We start from the raw sequence: 20,334 nt of genomic DNA on the forward strand, positions 1-20,334 counted from the left end.
TGGAAAAACAAGGCAAGTTTTCCAAAAGATCTCTGAACTCAGAGGGAGGTTCCAACCAACCTCAAATTGGTATGTTAAGGGATGCCAAAGGACAGGTCGTAACTGATTCAGAGAAGATCAAACAGAGATGGAAGGAGTATACTGAAAATCTGTACAGCAGGGACATCAACATCTAAGATACTCTAGAATATATTCCCTACTTGCAAGAACCTCTAGTACAGGAAGATGAAGTTAGATCAGCACTCTGGTCATTACCAAGTTGGAATGCTACAGGAATTGATGGAATAGTTACAGAAATATGGCAGGCAACAGAAGAAGAATCAGTCAAGGCTCTAACCAAACTATGCCAGCAAATTTGGAGAATGACATACTGGCCAACAGATTGGAAGAGGTCAGTCTACATACCCATACCAAAGTAAGGAGACTGAACAGATTGAGCAAACCATCGCACAATATCCTTAATTTCACATGCTAGCAAAATAATGCTCCAGAACATCCAACGTAGATTAGAGCCCTATGTGGAAAGGGAAATGCCAGATGTTCAAGCTGGTTGCTGATGCACGCTGGGTAATTGAGAAACCCAAAGAATACCAGAAAGAAGTCAACATGTGCTTTACTGACTATGGAAAAGCCTTCAATTGCATCAACCATGTCAAGTTGTAGAATATCCTTAGGAAAATGGGTGTCCCAGAACATCTCATTGTTCTCATGCGAAAACTATACACAGGGCAGGAAGCCATAGTTCAGACAGAACATGGTGAAATAGACTGGTTCCAGATCGGCAAACGAGTAAGACAAGGCTGTATTCTTTCTCCTTCTTTATATCCCCATGCCCTGTTGGGAACCTGGAATAGAGAACTCACCAGGGCAGTAGATATGATTGCTCCTAAGCGTCCCTCCAGGCCTGCTTCTAAGACGGCCCCCTGGTATACCGAGGAGCTGTGGGGGATGAAGTGGCTGGGTAGGCGACTGGAATGCAAGTGGAGAAGAACCTGGCTCAAATCTGACAGGATGCAGCATAAAACCCATTTGAAGACTTATGCGATGGCGGTGCGTGCAGCCAAAAAGTTTTTGGTCAGTGAGCATTGCATTTGCGGGTTTGCGTACGGCAGAGTTATCCGGGGTTGTGAGGAATATAATCTCTGCTCCTTCTGCCTCAAATCACCTCCAAGAGATACTCTGCTGTGATGCCTTTAGTGGGTTCTTTGCAGATAAAATCTCCTGTATTCAGGCCAACTTGGACTCCAATATTTCTACAGGGTCTGTGAGGGAGGTATCCAGCGATCCCTTTTGCAGTGTTAGGTTGGATCAGTTTCAATCTGTGATTCCTTATGACATGGACAAGCTGCTTGGAGCGGTACAGCCAACCACTTGTTCTCTGGATCCTTGCCCAACCTGGCTGCTTCTATCTAGCAGGGAGATTGTTGGAGATGGCCTGGTTCACGGATTCTCAACGTTGGGTCCCCAGATGTTATTGGACTTCAACTCCCATAATCCGCAGCCCCAGTGGCCTTTGGTTGGGAATTATGGGAGTTGAAGTCCAATAACTTCTGGAGACCCAACGTTGAGAATCCCTGGCCTGGTTAATATCATAAATGCATCGGTGAGGGAGGGTAGGGTGCCTCCTTGTTTGAAGGAGGCAATAGTTAGACCTCTTCTTAAGATGCCTTCCCTGGATCCCTCAGTGATGGATAGTTATAGGCCAATCTCCAATCTCCCTTGGTTGGGCAAGGCAATTGAGAGGGTGGTGGCCAGCCAGGTCCAGGCAGTTTTGGAGGAAACTGATTATCTAGACCCATTTCAAACTGGCTTTAAATGGGCTATGGGGTTGAGACAGCCTTGGTCGGCCTGATAGATTACTTTTACAGGGGAATCGACAGAAGGAGTGTGACTCTTGTTGGTCCTCTTGGATCTCTCGGTGGCATTCGATACCATCCACCATGGTATCCTTCTGGGTAGGCTGGGGGAGTTGAGAGTAGGAGGCACTGCTTTGCAGTTGTTCCGTTCCTATCTCTCGGATAAATCCCAGATGGTGGAGTTTGGTGAAAGTCGCTCCTCAAAGCAGGAGTCCCCCAGGGCTCCATTCTGTCACCAATGCTTTTCAATATCTACATGAAACTGCTGGGTGAGGTCATCAGGAGATTTGGTGCTGGGTGTTATCAGTATGCTGATGACACCCAAATCTACTTCTTTCTTTCTTTCTTTAGAAATGGCACTCATTCTTTAAATGCCTGCCTACAGGCAGTAATGGGCTGGATGAGGGATAACAAATTGAAGCTGAATCCAAGCAAGACAGAGGTGCTCAATGTGGGAGTTCAGAATCTGAGGGGTGAGTTAGATCTTCCTGTGCTAGATGGGGTTACACTTCCCCAGAAGGAGCAGGTGCGCAGCTTGGGAGTACTCCTGGTACAGCCCATAATCACCTCGGTATCTCAAGTGGAGGCCATGGCTAGGAGTGCTTTCTATCAGCTTTGGCTGATTCGACAGCTGCACCCATTCCTTGAAGAGGATGCCCTCAAAACAGTGGTGCACCAGCTGGTAACCTCCCGGCTTAACTAGTGCAATGCTCTCTACATGGGGCTGCCTTTGTACGTAGTTCGGAAACTTCAGAATGCGGCAGCTAGATTCGTCTCTGGGGTAACCCGGAGAGACCATATTATGCCTGTTTTGAAACAATTGCACTGGCTGCCAATATGTTTCCGGGCAAAATTATTACCTTTGGTTATTACCTTTAAAGCCCTGAATGGCTTAGGCCCGAGTTACCTCAGAGAACACCTTTTTCTGCATGATCCCCACCGCACATTAAGGTCATCTGAGGAGGTTCGTCTCCAGTTACCACCAGCTTGTCTGGTGGCGACTCAGAGGCGGGCCTTTTCTGTAGCTGCTCCGGGGCTGTGGACTGGACTCCCTGCAGAAATCTGTAATCTGAATTCTCTATTAGCCTTCAAGAGAGCCCTTAAAACGTATCTGTTTGGCCTGGCTTTCCAGGATTTTTAAATCGGTTTTAATTTTAACCCAGTTTCAGGGTTTTTAATTACTGTGGTTGTTTAATTGTTACTTTAAAATGTTTTTGAATTGTTAATTGTTGTTATATTTTTTTTTAATTTTTGTTTTAGCTCTTTACTATTTTAATGGTTTGTTTTAATTGTAAACCACCCTGAGCCATTTTGGAAAGGCGGTATAAAAATCAAATCAAATCAAAATCAATAAATAAAATATGCTGAATACATACTGAGAGAAACTGAATTGGAAGAAGATGAGCATGGTTTTAAAGTTGGAGGAACAACCATCAATAACTTGCGCTACGCTGATGACACCACTCTGATAGCTAAGAATGCAGATGATCTGCAAGCTCTAGTAATGAAAGTCAAGGAGCACAGTGAAAAAATGGGACTACAATTAAGTGTAAAGAAGACTAAACTAATGACAACCTATGTCTGAATCTATGGTCTGACTCAGTATATGGCAGCTTCCTATGTTCCTATGACAACAGGAGAGCAACCAACCTCAGAATTGACAATGAAGACACTGAAGTGGTGGATAGCTTCTGCCTTTTAGGATCAGCCATCAACTGTAAAGGATCCAGTAGTCAAGAAATACGCTGCATACTAGCACTTGGTAGGGTTGCAATGAAGGCCTTGAAAAGGATATTTAGATGCCGTGATGTGTCTACACCTATAAAGATTAGAATCGTTTGGCCAATGGTTTTCCCAGTGACACTCTTAAGGATGCGAAAGCTCGACTTTGAAGAAGCAAGCAAGAAAAGGCATTGATGCTTTTGAACTTTGGTGTTGAAGAAAACTTTTGAGGATACCATGGACTGTCAGGAAAACAAATGGATCATAGAGCAAATCAATCCAGAATTTTCACTGGAGGCACAAATGACCAGGCTCAAACTATCATACTTCAAGAACATTGTGCAAAGACCCAGCTCCCTTGAGAAGTCTATAATGCTGGGGAAAGTTGAAAGAAAGAGAAGAAGTGGACAACCAGCAGCAAGTTGGACGGACTCCATTTTGACAGCAATGAATGCACCACTGAGAGACATTAAAGGCAAAGTTGAAGACAGATCATCCTGGAGAGAATCTATCTATGTGGTCGCTAAGAGTCAATACTGACTTGACGGCACTTAATCAATCAATCAAGGAACATAGGTAGCTGTTGTATACTGAGTCAGACCATTGGTCTATCTAGCTCAGTATTGTCTTCACAGATTGGCAGTGGCTTCTCCAAAGTTGCTGGCAGGAATCTCTCTCAGCCCTATCTTGGAGACGCCAGGGAGGGAACATGGAACCTTCTGCTCTTCCCAAAGCAGCTCCGTATCTTACAGTGCTCACATGTAGTCTCCCTTTCAAATGCAACAGGGTAGACCCTGCTTAGCTAAGGGGACAAGTCATGCTTGCTACCAGAGGACCCTGAAAAGTTATGCTGACAAAGTTATGTTGAATCCATGCAAAGAGATATTATGAATGCTCATCCTCAGAATGCAAGCCAACAAATTTAACGTTGACAGTGGAAATAAAGTCAGTCAAAGGACACAATATTCAGAAATAACTTTTATTTGAATGAACATTAATCATCTCACTGGAAGACTCTTTATGTTTGTTTTTTCAATTTTTAAAATAACTTTTTCAACTCATGGGTAATAAATAGCAGCTTGATTAACTTGGCATACACCATGTAGCAGGTTAGATAGCTGCCACAGGGCCAAATGGTGCAGGATTTACTGTTTTAGGCTGAATTTGTGAGCATACATAAATCATAAAAATTTTAAATGAAACTATGAAGGTCCTCTAATCCAGCCCCCTACTCAGTGCAGGTAACTGCTACAACGTTCCTGACAGATGGCCTATTCAGCCTCTGTTTAAAGAGTTCTTACGGTTAGGAAACTCCTCCTAATGTCTGAATGGAAAAACCTCATGCCATAGCCTTTTCAGTGGTGAAGGTTCTGTTGGGACTGGGTTAAGGCCAAGGGCAGCCATATCAGAAACCATACCTGCAGTATGTGTTCTCCAGCCCAAAAGCTCCACACTTTAATTGTGGGAGCCAGAGTCAACAGATTGACCTGAGCTGGGGGCTTCAACCAGAACTTGGGCTGAACTAGAACCTTGAGTACATCAAGCAGCAATTTCTATTCTTTTTGATCAGGTGAGGGCAGAAGGCCAGGCATTAGTATTTATAGCTGTCTTAGCCAGTCCAAGGGAAGATATGTTTTCCTCTATCCCTGAAGGATTTGGGAAGCAGTGTAAGTCAAGTCGGAGGCTCAGACCATGAGGCACCTAGTCCAATTCCTGGATCCTAACGGGTTCACACAAAATAAGTACAGCTCATTTTCTGTGGACTAGTTCAAATGATTCTTTATCCATCCAGCCCACCCCACATGATAAAAACACGAGCATGCATATCTTCCCTTCAGTGCATCATTCCTTAATCATATCTGGGAATGCCAGGTTGGGAGAATCACAGAACACATAACCAAACTATGGGGAAGAAGAACTCCATTTTATTCTTTGAGAAAAGTTCAAATTATGAACTATGTTCCCAGCACAGTAAGAAAACCATGCACTGAGGCGAGGCATGCACACTCACATGTTTATCATGTGGGATATACAACTGTATATTCAAATATATGAATACTTCAGAAAACAAATCAGTTGCAACAATTTCCCTGATCATGGCAACTAGCGTTTGACCATGTGGAAGCTAGCGTTTGACCATGTGGAAGGAGGAAGTTCACACTTGAGATTCTCTATGCTGTTGTAAACCCCAGTATACAATCACAGGAAGAATACACATACATATAAACACACGGAAAGCTGTTTGTGTGAACTGGGTCTTACTTCTAACTAAATGAACTTAGAAATTATGTGTTCTTTAAAGATCAGAATCATATCAAGACCTAATATAACTAGTATTTTAGTATTGCTAGAAGAATATGGTACTTTGAAACTACAATTCCTTTGTTTTAGATCTACTTTGTTTTCAATTGGTTCTGTCTTATTGGGCTAACCTCTGTTAGCATAGAAGTGTGCAAGCTTTCAAATTACACAGAATTCTTAATCTTGACAGCCTGCATACTCTCCTGAATCAACAAACTTGATCCAATATCAGCATAACTATAACTATTTTGTAATTCTTAGTTCTCCAGAACAAACACAGCAACCACTGCCTGTACTATAAATACTTTATAAACTATAAATACTTTATAAAGAAAGTTCGGAACTTGCAGCCCCAAACTCCCAGGATTTCTAGTTTCCACATCATGTTTAGGGCTGTAACCTATTCATGTTAACATTCTGCAGAGTACACACCTCATTAAATGGTATGGCAAAGCCCTTGGTGGTCTGCCATTCCTTACAGATTTTGACCAATGCCATTTCAGCCATATAAATTACTTCCAGATGAGTATCTGTTACAGAAGAAGAGAGAAATAGAGAGCTTGCATTATATTCATAAATACTGCAACATTCTTCAGGACAAGTTATGGAAACTCCACGTTTGCTAGCCACAAAGCAGAAATGTGAACTATATGCACAAATCTGTGCATAAAACTAGGGCTCTTCTATTTATAACTGCCTTTGCAATAAGTCATCATCAAGTAAACAACCACCTTTTCAAAAGGACACAAAAAGAAGGACAGAAGCTAGTTATAACAAAGATGGCATGGGGAGGTCTACATTAGGTCTGGGTGAAGTATTTAACATACCTGGCACCCAGACAATTACAATTCTAAATTTGCATGAAGAGTGGAATGTGAGCTGTGCTTGTTATAACTCGTGGGATACAACAGGCCTCTGTGTGCCCAGATAGGGGGGAAAAGGGATGTCACACAAGTCACAGCAGTAAAGGACACTTGAACATAATCCAGCAAACAAAGCCCATCTGTCTTTTAATCCAATTTTGAACAGAAGTTTTGGATTATTGAGGTTTGTTTTTGTTGTTGTTTTGTCTTCATTTATTTAAAATGACACACAAGGGATAAACAAGCAAAAAACCCTGGAGAGATGCTGGGTTGAACAGGGACAGTTGCTCTCCATTGGGCTAAATATAAGAGAGTCACCACTTTAAGTGGAGCCTCTTCACTCAGTTATAGCAGGAGAAGCTAGAGATACATTGGGGCTGTTAGATCAGGGGTGGACAAAAAGTATGTAAGATGTTTTGCAGTACGTTGGCAAATGTTGCTGACTCCCAATTGGTTCAAGCAATAGTAACAATAGAAAGAGTCCTGCCTACAAATTAGGCTGCTGAAATAAAGAGCAATGAGGGGTGGGGGGAGAGAGACAAGGTGAGAATTATGTATGGAAAGGACAGATGGCTTAGTTCTGGTACAAAAAAAATGAAATTCATGGGCTGAACTTACATTGACTCCTTAATTTTACATGTATGTCCAGTCCTCCAAGATACTGTTTTGCAACTAGCCTTAGGATTCCAGTAAAAACAAAGTCAATTTCACAAGTCTGAAGTCTTATTCACTATGACAACGAGGATGAAATTTTAGAATATACCCACTAAAAATCAGCACTCTACAGGGAAGAATGGCATTCACCCAAAAGGTTTTGGAACTAAAATGTGATTCTCACCCCACAACCCCCAGCTTTTAGTATGCAACTTATCAGGAAAACCAGCTTCCTTACCAAAGTACCTTACACTAATTTTAACATGAAGTCTTGAAAAAGGATTAGCAAGGACAAAAAATTACAGACCTCTCAGCATAGGAGCCCAACTGCAAAGATTAAAGCGAGAATCTTTGACAATGATTGAACAATAAGATAATGGCTGAAATCCAGAAAGGTTTTTCATTGCACATGGAAGGCCATTTTTGCTGATCTCTCCATCGCTCTTCAGCCACCTGTGCACCCCACACCCCCGCAAATATTACCTTGGATTGGGGAAACACATGATGGCTGTAGAGGGAAGGAGGGATTGCTGAAAATCACCCTTTGCACAACAGAAAAGTACTTCCTGGCCTGTTGGCACAGAGTCTGTTTTCATGTCAGCCATGGAAGACATGATAGAAGTGTATAAAATTATGCATGGAGTAGAAAGAGTGGTGATCATCCACCTCCAGCACCTTCGTATATCACTGCTGCCCAATATAGGTGCCTGCTTGCTTTAGCTAGGCAGCTGGGTGGACTTTCGCGCTTTGGGTGACCCAGCTGGGAGTATACAGGAATGCAGATTATCTGCAAGCTCTAGTAATGAAAGTCAAGGAGCACAGTGAAAAAATTGGGACTACGGCTAAATAAATGTAAAGAAGACTAAACTAATGACAACGGGTATAGCAACCAGCCTCAAAATTGATAATGAGGATATTGAAGTGGTGAGTAAAAGTAAAGTGTGCCACCGGGTTAATGCTGACTCCTGGCGACCACAGAGCCCTGTGGCTGTCTTTGGTAGAATACAGGACAAGCTTCTGCCTTTTAGGATCGACCATCAACAGTAAAGGATCCAGCAGTCAAGAAATACACCACAGACTAGCACTTGGTAGGGTTGCAATGAAGGCCTTAGAAAGGATATTTAGATGCTGTGATGTGTCTACACCTACAAAGATTAGAATCGTTCAGACAATGGTTTTTTCCATGACACTCTATGGATGTGAAAGCTGGATTTTGAAGAAGCAAGATAGAAAGAGCATTGATGCTTTTGAACTTTGGTGCTGGAGAAGGTTTTTGAGGATACCATGGACAGCCAGGAAAACAAATAAATGGATCACAGAACAAATCAATCCAGAATTTTCACTAAAGGCACAAATGACCAGGCTCAAACTATCATACATCGGGCACATTGTGTGAAGATCCATTTCCCTTGGGAAGTCCACAATACTGGGAAAATTTGAAGGAAAGAGAAGACGACAACGACTCGCAGCAAGGTGAATGGACTCAGTTACGACAGCAATGAATGCACCACTGAGAGACCTTAAAAGGCCAAGTTGAAAACAGATCATCCTGGAGATAATTTATCTATGTGGTCGCTAAGAGCTGACACCAATCTGATGGCACTTAATCAATCAAAAGAGAGAGTGGACACAGAGATTCCCCCCCGCCCCAACACTAGAACCAGAAGTAATCCCATGAAACTAAAGGCCGGGAAATTTAGGACCGGCTATATGAAAGGAAGTACTTCATCACACAGTGCATAATTAATCTATGGAATTCTCTGCCACGGGTTGTGGTGATGGCCACTAGCTTGGATGGCTTTAAACGGGGCTTAGACAAATTCATGGAGGAACATAGGAAGCTGCCATATACTGAGTCAGACCATTGGTCTATCTAGCTCAGTATTTTCTTCACAGACTGGCAGTGGCTTCTCCAAGGTTGTAGGCAGGAATCTCTGTCAGCCCTATCCTGGAGATGATGCCAGGGAGGGAACTTGGAACCTTCTGCTCTTCCCAGAGTGGCTCCATCCCCTGAGGGGAATATCTTACAGTGCTCAAACATCAAGTCTCCCATTCATATGCAACCAGGGCAGACCCTGCTTAGCTAAGGGGACAACTCATGCTTGCTACCACAAGACCAGCTCTCCTCTCCAGGAGAGGACGACGACAGGTCTATCAATAGCTGCTAGACACACTGAGAGATACCAGCATGAACCAGTGGCTCAGGGAGGCAGAAGAATAAATTTAGTAACCAAAATTTATATAAAATAATTTAAACATAGGAACACAGGAAACTGCCTTCTTCCGTTGGTCCATCTAGCTCAGTATTATCTACCCAGACTGGCAGCAGCTTCTCCAAGGTTACAGGCAGGAGTCTCTCCCAGCCCTATCTTGGAGATGCCAAGGAGGAAACTCGCAACCTTTTACATGCAAGAATGCAGGTGCTCTTCCCAGAGCAGCTTCATCCCTTAAGGGGAATATCTTACAGTGCTCACACATGTAGTCTTCTGTTCAAATGCAAACCAAGATGGACCCTGCTTAGCAATGGGGACAATTCATGCTTGCTACCACAAGACCAGTTCTCTTCCAGTTCTCTTCTCTTCTCTTCTGTTTCTGGAGAATTTTACTTCAGAACAGTAGGGGAAAGACAGTAGAAGAAGCCAGAGTGAAAGTAATGAAAAAGAAAGTAAAACCAATCCCAATTACCCAAAGAGAAAATGAGATTTAAAATAGGGTGGATGTGCCCCCACTCACTCAGCTGGCCAATCAGATTTGCAATATTAGCTGGAAAAGAAGGGAGGGAGAAGCAAGCCCAAAGGCCTCTCCAGCTAGTTCAGGTAAGCCTGGGAACTATCAGTAGTTCCCAAGCTACTTAATGCCTACCTCTGTAATAAAGGATATGTCTATCAATAATGACTAACCATAACAGCTAAATGAAACCTCCAGATTACCAGATGCTTGGAACAGACAACTCTAATAATACCGAGCCTGTGATGTTTCCAGGGGCTCATCACTGACCTCTACAGAAACAAAAATGCTGGACTAGATGGAGAAATCTGGCTGGGCAATTAAAAATATTTATTAGCATACTATGTATGGGTGTAGCAGCCCAAAATGGTCGAGTGGCAAAGAAGGAAACCACTGGAGACAGATGTCAAATACTTTTGACCATGGATTTGCCAACTGGTATGGAAGACCTGGCCAAACCTCCACTTGAATGTAGAATTCTGATATTGTTGAAGGGACTGTACCACTTCAGATCATGTGGTGGTGGGGGACCTACCATTTGCAAGTGCTTCCCCATGTTAAAACTAGTAGTTAGTGGTAGAATTAACTCAGTCTGTTTTTCATTTTATTTAACATAGTGACTCTTATTTACAACCCCCTATCATGTGCTGTGAATTTGGTTTGTATTCAGTTGCCAGCACAAGGTCCAAAAGGGTACTGTCTCTGTTTTGATTTGCTACCATCTTGAAAAAACCATGATGGATCAGCAAAAACAAACAAACAAAAAGCACAACCCCTCACATTTCCCCTATGGCCTCCTCCTATATGCTTTGCATTTGCTTTAGACTGGATTGTAAACACAAAAGCTATTAGAGGGTCACTCACGGTGATCTTATAAAACCTTCTTTCCTTTGTTGAACAGGCTAGAAACAAAGCTTCCTGCAAGAAGAAATCTAATTTAGGCTAAAGGTTCTAACCAGTTCTTATCCCTTCTGTGTTTATTTTCCAGTTGCAGGACATTCTGGAGGGATGGATTTTTTTGTGTTTGCTTTTGTTCTTAAATGCAGCGGAGCATACAAAAATGTGATGATCTGCCACACTCTGAAAAGCTAATCATGAGGGTTGACCAGCAAGTCTGCCTGACCAAAAGCATCAGTGTGGCTCATAGAAAGCCTGCTCCACAAGATATCCTCATCTGATTCCATGCAGGTGGGTACTGGAAAAGAATATTCGCCAATGCATTTAACAGAATGGAGATAGTAATCCTCCAAAATATTCTCTTCAGCTATAATTAATGCATTGGTGAATATTTCCAAGTCTATGGAAGAACGGCCAGCAAGAACAGCAGAGGGGAGCAGCGGAGGAACCATCTGGAGGCTAGGGAAGAAATGTACTACATTTAAGTTCCCCTGGACTTCCATCTGTGTCGCACCCTGAAAGAGACACAGAAGACAGGCACAAGCCTTGTTTTAAACGGATATTTTTATGCCATCAACTTTTTATAGAAGACATCTTGGGAAGCGTTGTGCCTGAAAGGCAGGGTAAGCAATCTGTCAAATAAATATATTATCCACCTGTAATCATCTCCGGATTCTACTACTACCTCATTAAGCTGCATGTGTAATTTGTACATGTGACAGACTGGGCAGTCTAATCCAGAGATGGTATAATGATAATAGGGACAAAAATGTTCCTTGAGTGGGTGTACAGAGGGAACCAGTTCTGGGCAATATCAACAGAGAACAGAAACCTAGCAGTTAGCGGTTAGGTCCGTGCACCAGGAAAAGTGTCGGATTCAACCAAGCCAGACAGGAAATAATCAGGAGAGCCGACATGCCCCTTCAACTCTTATGGTCGGGCCATATTGGATGCAAAATTTTGTCAGACACTGCCTCTCCCTCCACAGCCCTATCTCCAATTCCTACCTGAGGACCACAGCATAATGTCCCTTTCTGGAGCTAGTCAGCAGCCACCTTCCCTTTCCACAGCTTGACTTTCAAAATGCTTTCAAAAATTTTCTTTTAAGACAGTGGCTCTCAACCAGGGCTCCTACAGAAGTTGCTGAACTACAACTCCCATCATCCCCAGCTACAATTTATTGTGGCTGGGGATTTATTTGTTTAATTTATATACTGCTAGACTCCAAAGGCTCTAGGTGGTTTACAAAAATCCCCATAAAAATAGGCTAGAAACATGCTGGGATGCTGGGAGTTGTAGTTCAGCAAAACCTGGAGGAACCCTGGTTGGGAACGACTGCTTTAAGGCATTTTCAAGGACCCTAACCTTCTGCAGTACACACTGGAGCATATGCACCCCACAATGCACCACACCAGGGTCCTCCAAAAGACTTTAAAGCGAGCAAAGGGCATTTTGAAAATCAAGCTGCAGGAAGGGACAAGCAGCTGGCTCCAGTCTCCAGAAGAGGACATTGTTCAGTAGTGTTTAAATTCAGGTAAGGGAAAAGAACAGGGAACAGCAGGGGCAGGGAGAAGACAATGAGGGGAAGCTTCAACAGGCAGGTTCAAACTCCAACAGAATTCCGCCAGTCTAGGAGGGATTTTAGTCAGAGTTCCAACTGCCCAGCGTCCCTGCTGTCTTGGCAGAATTCATTCCTATAAAGTCAGACACTGGGTATATCTGGCCCAACCAACTTGACTGCACAGCCCATGCTACTAGTAATTCGTAGCAGTAATTTTTAGAGCAGCTGTAGCAAGAATTAAACAGTGTTAAGTAAAATCTGCCCGCATTTCATGTTCCGGTGACATTTGTAGCAGAAAATGTTTCAAGTGGTCCAATTTTTGTGAACCAGACCCAAATACATTTGCACCATAGTGTAGTTTGCACCCTAAAATGATGCACAGGCAGGCTTACACCCATAGACTGCACTAATTCTGAGGCATCCTATGAGGGCTAGATGTGAATGTTTTAGCTGAATTTCCACACAGCAATCCTTACTTTTAAGAAATGCAGTCTATTTTCATTACAAATAGTAGAGGATGGCTCAGTTTGTCAGCTAATCAGTTCTGTAAATTGTAGTGATGCATCAAAGGTCAGCAAAATATGAAGCATAAATGCGTCTGCTATTTTGTATTGCTTCCCTTCAGGCTCTTGTCCATGGGTGGAGTCTTTTTGTATCAGAGACAGTTTGAACTGAGTAGGTTGGTGCATTTTTAGTTTCTGTGCTTCTGGGGATTTCAGATTCTTCCCTCCCAATTCCCACGCTGGAAAAACACTATGCACTGGGGAAGGAAATAGTTATATACTTGGAATGCTTTTTGATTTCCTTCGTACAGGAAAGGGTAGGAACATAGGAAGCTGCCTTATACCAAGTCAGACTATTGGTCCATCTACCTCAGTATTATCTACACTGACTGGCAGCAGCTCTTCAAGGTTTTAGGCAGGAATCTTTCCTGGCCCTACCTGGAGATGCCAGGGATTGTACCTGGGACCTTTTGCATGCAAAGCAAATGCTCTGCCCCTGAGCAAAGGTCCCCATTCCCTAAGGGGAATATCTTGCAGCAGCCCATGCTCACATGAAGTAACCCATCCAAATGCAAACCAAGGTGAACCCTGCTTAACAAAGGGACAATTCATGCTTACTACTGCAAAAATATCCACTCCAATATAGTATTTTTTCCTCCATAACTTTTTGAATTCAACCACATGCATACGAAAACACACACATCATTTTGCAGATTTCTTGGTCTCAGGGGCAAGTTTAAAATTCTTCAGTATTTTTCCTTTTTGAAGCACTTTCATTACTGTTTGCAATGATTCTTTTGTTTTTGAACACATTTCCAGTTTATGTTATGTTCCAGTTTGGTTTTATAGTTTCATTACCTCTAGGAGGGGAAACATGATAATCCATTAGAAGGGTCATTTATTTATCTTCAATGCATAAAATGAGGAGATGATAATGAAAACAGGCATGCTAGACAAATGTCTGTGCATACATACATACATACACACACACACATACACGCACGCACTTTCCAATCTATTATGAAACATTTCAAACACTTGACTGGATGAACCATTCTGCCAGCCTCTTCTGGTATGGCTAACTTGCCTTTCAATTCTAACACCACTGGCTCACATACTGCACAAGGAAATGCAGGCAGTTGGAGCACTGCTCATGCTGCTGTATTTGTGTAACAACCATCAACTGTGTTGTGCAATAGAGAAGTACTGCTCAGTCGGAAAGCTGCATGACAGGACACCCATTATTATTTCCAATGGGCATCCCATCCTGCAACTGCATTTGCGCAACTTTCCAAATGAGTGGAACTGCCCTGTGGAGCAACACCATTGATGTGTGGTCAAGATTGCAGCAGCATGGGCAGTGCTCCAAAAGCCCATATTGCCTTGCGCAGTATGTGAGCCATTAGCATTAACATACTTTTAGAGTGTATATACACACACACACACACACACAGAAAGTTGTGAAGCAGGAGTTGGCACTTTTCTTTTCAAGTCAATATGCCACAAAAAGATTAACACAGTTATGTGTGGTCAAGATGTCTCTGGCTGATCACTTATTTTTATTGATTGATTGATTTGATTTTATTTGATTTGTATACCGCCCTTCCAAAATGGCTCAGGGCGGATTTGCTGGCTAATATGCAAGGCTGAACCCATCAAAGTGCTCTGGGTTCGCTACACACCATCTGAAAATAATTGTCAAAAATTCTGAAGAAAGCCACTGAAGCAAGCCACAGGTGCAGTAGAATGAGGGGGGCAGAATGGCTTCTAGCACAGGGCCATGACTTTTACATCCCGTCTTATTAAACCATGACTCCTCAGCTTGTGCAAAGCCGGGAACTGGCTCACAAGTCAGGATGTGATGCCAACTTCAAACTGGCTTGCATCCTGCCTGGTGAGCCAGAGTTAGACCACGGTTCCTGGCTTTGCACAAACCTGTCAAGTTGTGGTTTAACAGGCCAAGATGTCTGGCAGCATGTGAGGTAAGGAAGAAAAAGGAGGAGGAAGCATGTTGGTTAGTTCCTATTCCCAATGGATAAACCATGCTTTATTGACCATGTGAACCATTCCCAATGGGTGTAATATGACGGGCAGGGGGAAAGGCACTCTTTGAATCATTATTTCTCCATAAAAAGGGATTTTAAAAAGTATGTGTGTATAGACAAAGAAAATGGATTTGTGTGTTGTAGCTTCATGTGCTAACTATACCGCAGTTCTGAATTTTCCTTTTAAAAAGCCTTGATCTGCAAAATCTATTCTGCCTGTAATTCACAGTCCTCATTCACTTAATGTTAAGTTATGGACACATGTGGCACAAAATGAACAAGGAATTTTGCCCAGCATGGAACATTTGAGAACAACATTTCTGTAATGGGCCCACCTGATCCCCAAGAAAAGCCTCATGTTGATATGCCAGCAAGGGGTGTGGGGAGAGAGAGAAGTTTTCCACAAAGCTTCAGTTTTTCTCTCAGCACATTCCAACCTACTGCCCCTAATGTACCTGTCCCAAACCAGTGCTGAAGGGCAGTAACTGTAAGACAGATGTTATGCAATATGTTATAGATGTTATGCAATCCATCTTCAGGGAAGCAACTTGCCTAGGGAGCGAGAGGCTGTCAGTTCACATCCCAGCCGGTATGTTTCCCAGACTACGGGAAACACCTATATCGGGCAGCAGCAATATAGGAAGGTGCTGAAAGGCATCATCTCATACTGCGTGGGAGGAGGCAATGGAAAGAAAGCCACATGGCTCTGTGGTCGCCAGGAGTCGACACCGACTCGACGGCACAATGCAATCAGTCTACTTCATTCAAAAACAGTGGTAAATGCACAGTCCCTGTGTTATCTTTGGATAATACTGTAATTAGACAATGTCGTCACTGCAATCACAATTAAAATAATTACTATAAAAAGTTCCATGTAAATGGCATCATGGCTTTGAAGCATATATAAGATGTTTCTTTTCTACCATTACATACAATGCCTTCTTTGTTCACAGTTGATTCTCACACCATTAGTTATTTTTATATGCATTTTCCAGACAATCTCCAGTCATGCACCATCCCACAAAGGTAGCTTAGATTTAATACTCACAGCTCTTCAAGATAAGGGAAATTCTTGAATGCATCCTCAAGTAACCTTGTTATATTGTTCATACTGATATCCCTAAAGAGTGGGGAAGGAAGGGGGAAGAAGAGAAAAACAATTGTGTGATTAAGATGTGTTCATCAAGCTTGTTATAATGTCTTTTAGGAAAAATCAGAAGACATTATCAGCTGAGATAACAAAGAGGCTTACAGAGCAAATACAATTTTCACATAAAACTCCGTATCTTTGAAATCTAGCCATATGAGAAATGGTTTGAAAAAAACAGAGAAACAAGTATGTCATCTAGTTTAAACATTTCCTTTTTATTTTTTTAATAAGAGAAACAAAAACTTTCCAATTCAGATGATCTACTATACATATATAATAAAAGCATACTATTTAACTGATTTATCAATACTTTTCTCTCATTAACTGTATTTACAAGTCAATTCATCAATCCAGATATTTACACTAAAAAGACAGTCTGCTCTAGTAAGAAAATAATCAAAATATTTCCTACTGAATTAACATATCTTAAGTCATCATCCCTGTAGTATAAGTGCAAGCAAGGAGCTAGCTGTCCACAAAATTCACACAATATTAATCAACATTTATTATTATGAGGCATCTAATCTAGCCAGTGAACAAACCATATAATTTGTTTAATCCTTCAAAAAAAGAAAAGTCCTGAGCATCCAAACTTTACAAATTTGGATGAAGGGTTTGCACTTCAGATGGGGACAATCACTGTGCAGTGAAGCAGTGAGTGCATCTACAACTACAATTGTTATGATGTGATTGGTGTGTGGGGGGGTGTGGGGGTGTCTTATGAGTTGCTTCACTTCTACATAAATGAAGGAGACTAATGGCTACTGTGTATAACCAGCAGCTCTACATGATGTGTCTGATGCTGAACCATCTAAGATGAGTTCGCAGCTCCTTTTGCTCCAGATCACATTCCCTTGCTGCCACCTGGCAGCAGTGCACAAAAGTAAGGATCTTCAAGACTGTGCTGGATATCTAAAGCATCCAGTCTAGTTTCTCTGGGGCAGTGCCAACTCATTCAAGATGATGTAGCCCTAGAGAGATGAAACTGACTCCTCTATGCTGCCACCACATTCTTGAACACTCAAGCCTGATAGTGGCAACCATCTATGGCCGACATGCTGTGCAATGGACCATCAGCATTTCTGACCCACCGGGGCTGCATGTCATAAATTTGTCAGGCTAGCCAGATGAAGCGTAACAGAGGCAGAAGCAGAACAGAAAAGTCTAACAGGAATAAATTCTCCAAACCAGGTCCAGTCCGAGTCAATCCAATAAATCCAAACAGAGTCCAAAGCGAAATCCACAGGCAAGGTCAACACAGTCTAGAGTCCAAACATGGTCAAGGTACTACACGAACACAGTCGATTAGCTCACAGGAAAGTGATGTTGCTATCAGCAGGGTAGCTATGTTACAGGCGTCTTAAATAGGCTGAACCCCGGTGCTGTTAATTAAGAGTTGCTGAATCAGCAGCTTTGCCTGTTGTTCTACGCATGCGGCTCCTTAACTCTTGCTGTCTCTTGGACCAGCACCTCTCCACAGCTGAGAGCAGTCACGCCTCCTCTACAAGAGCTGCCTGACCTGGTTCTAACTCATCTTCGACTCCCTGTGCATCAGACCCACTCTCCTTTGCAACTTTTGGTCCTTGCCCACCCTCCTCTGCTGTCAGCTCTGTCTCCGCCTCCAACTCCTCCTCAGAAATCTTCCAGTATGCCCATGACACTGCAGTGCACGTGAGAGGTAACTTTGGGATGTTGTAGATCAGTATTTCTCAGCCACCAGTCCACAGACCAGTGCCAGTTTGCAAGGTGTTGGGTACCGGTCCATGATGCATCATTAATTTAAAAAATCACCCACCCCCCCAAAAAACAATTTTGGGCTGGTGGGGGCCAGCAGGAGCTCTTCAGAGCTCATTCCCTCGCTGCTTCCAGCAGTGAAGGCTGCCTGGAAATTAGCTCCAGAGAGCTGCCCGGAATTGGTTTTTTTTTGGGGGGGGGGTTCCTGGGGGCACGGTTGGGGGCAAGGGGGTGACCTCCTTACTAACTGCTGGTCTGGTAAACTGTGCACAAATAGTGTACCAGTCCACGACTCCAAAAACGTTGAGAAACATTGTTGTAGATGATGGGATGATGTTTCAAATTGTATACAACAATTTGAAACAGCACATAAGCAATTCTGCAGCACTACTTCCAGGTTTTCCAATGGATGTAGCACAATGCAAGTGCCTGTGTGCTGTTTCATACTATTGCAAAAATGCCCACTTCAGCAACACTCCCATGGCTATCTTTCATGTGTGCAGCTGCCCAAATAGGCCAAAAATGCCGATGATCCATTGCATAATATGTCAACCTATATTTATCTATATATTTATGCATGCATTCATTCATTTTTTATACCGCCTTTCCAAAATTGGCTCAGGGCGGTTTACACATATAACAAAGACAGTTAAAATGAATCAAAAATTAAAAATATAAAATACCATAAAACAAACAATAAAACAATTTTAAAACCCTGAAAAACAGGTACATTAAAAACCCTATTTACAACAATTTAAAAACCCTGGAAGGCCAGGGCAAACAGATAGGTCTTAAGGGCTCTCCAAAAAACCAATAAAGAGTTCAAATGACGGGTTTCTGCAGGGAGCGCATTCCACAGTCCAGGAGCGGCTACAGAGAAGGCCCGCCTCTGAGTCACTACCAGACGTACCGGTGGTAACTGGAGACGGACCTCCTCAGATGATCTTAACGTGCAGTGGGGCTCATGCAGAAGAAGGCGCTCTCTAAGATAACCTGGACCTAAGCCATTTAGGACTTTAAAAGGTAATAACCAGAACTTTGTATTTTGCCCAGAAACAAGCTGAATATGAATATGAGCTGAATATAAGGGTGGGATGAAGAAAATGGGCAGTGAAAACATAAAAGCACAACAAATAAGCACAGTGTTTGGAAGTGGCCATTATGTAGAGCGCTAGTGTGGATGACACTTCAAACTACCCATCCTAAATGCATTGGGGGAGGGGTGTAGGCATGCATATCACCTTCTGCTAATCATGGGGGTGGGGTGGGGGGGAAGGAACAGTTCTTCGAAATTGCCCTTGACACACACAAGCTAAAACGAATCCAATTATCACCCAAAGCTACCTAGAGAGAAGAGGAATGAGTACTCAGCCTTGGGTAGTTGCTTCATTTGTATCATCCTGCCAGGTAGTAAGGAGAATTTTACCACACACCAGTCACAGATATGGGGTAATGTATACATTTCTTAAATGTATAATCCGATTCTTAGTCAAAGTGTCAAAGGTGGTTGTCTGCATGAGCTCTCTGTCCCTTCAGACCTGCAATACTCCTTGTGCCATGAAAGAAGTCCGTACAGACAGAAACAAATCTCTGAATTCTACTAAAGCTGCTCGTTTACTCTTAGTAGTAGTCTTTTTTTAAAAAAAGTACGACCACCCAGCATTCAAGTATTCATAGCATACTGTCGGCTTTTTTAAAAAAAGGAACGAGGAGCCAAGTATATAAATGCATGCATTGAGACCTGATAAAATGAAAGCCTGCAGGTTAAGTGAAGCTTCTGGGACAGTTGACAAGAATAGCAGGAACATGTCTCAGCTCTACCACAGTCATACTTTTCTGCAAAACCTATAAAAAAGCCCTCAAGGTAATAGTTTTAAGTAGATTTCAGTTTTTCTTCATGAACAAATGCAGGCAAGTGCTTACATGATAGGTATGCAGAACAATTTCTTTCCTCTCACAGCAAGCACTCCTTTAGAAAGTATTTTTTTTTCCTAAGGAGAACTACACGATTGTTTATTCCACCAGTGGTCTCTTTATAGCAACTGAGGAGAGCACAACAAAAAGAGGACAATGACCCAGAGTATTATTTTAAAAAAGATTGTGAGAGTGAGAGATGGCACACACAACATAACATGCTAAATCAGGTTATGACTGATTAAAGACATTAGAAAAATCTGCACACTAAAATTTTCTGAGAAAAAAATTCTTATGCAAATGAGGAAAAAATTATATGGATGGGGGTGGAATTCTAATCCAAAATTTTACAAATCACCTAATCCAAATCACTGTTTTGAAATATACAGACCGCACAGTAACACATA

The 20,334-nt window shown here is 42.4% G+C and overlaps 1 protein-coding gene across 1 annotated transcript in view; it reads right to left on the minus strand.

Annotated features, from left to right (window-relative positions):
* LGR4 (leucine rich repeat containing G protein-coupled receptor 4) overlaps positions 1-20,334 on the minus strand; it is a 188,017-nt gene that overhangs the window by 73,629 nt on the left and 94,054 nt on the right. Inside the window, exon 2 of the mRNA XM_053283127.1 lies at positions 16,178-16,249. Coding sequence (XP_053139102.1) covers positions 16,178-16,249 — 72 coding nt within the window. The remainder of the gene's footprint in view (positions 1-16,177; positions 16,250-20,334) is intronic.

Source organism: Hemicordylus capensis, chromosome 1 (assembly GCF_027244095.1).
Source record: "Hemicordylus capensis ecotype Gifberg chromosome 1, rHemCap1.1.pri, whole genome shotgun sequence".
Taxonomy (NCBI): Eukaryota; Metazoa; Chordata; class Lepidosauria; order Squamata; family Cordylidae; genus Hemicordylus; species Hemicordylus capensis.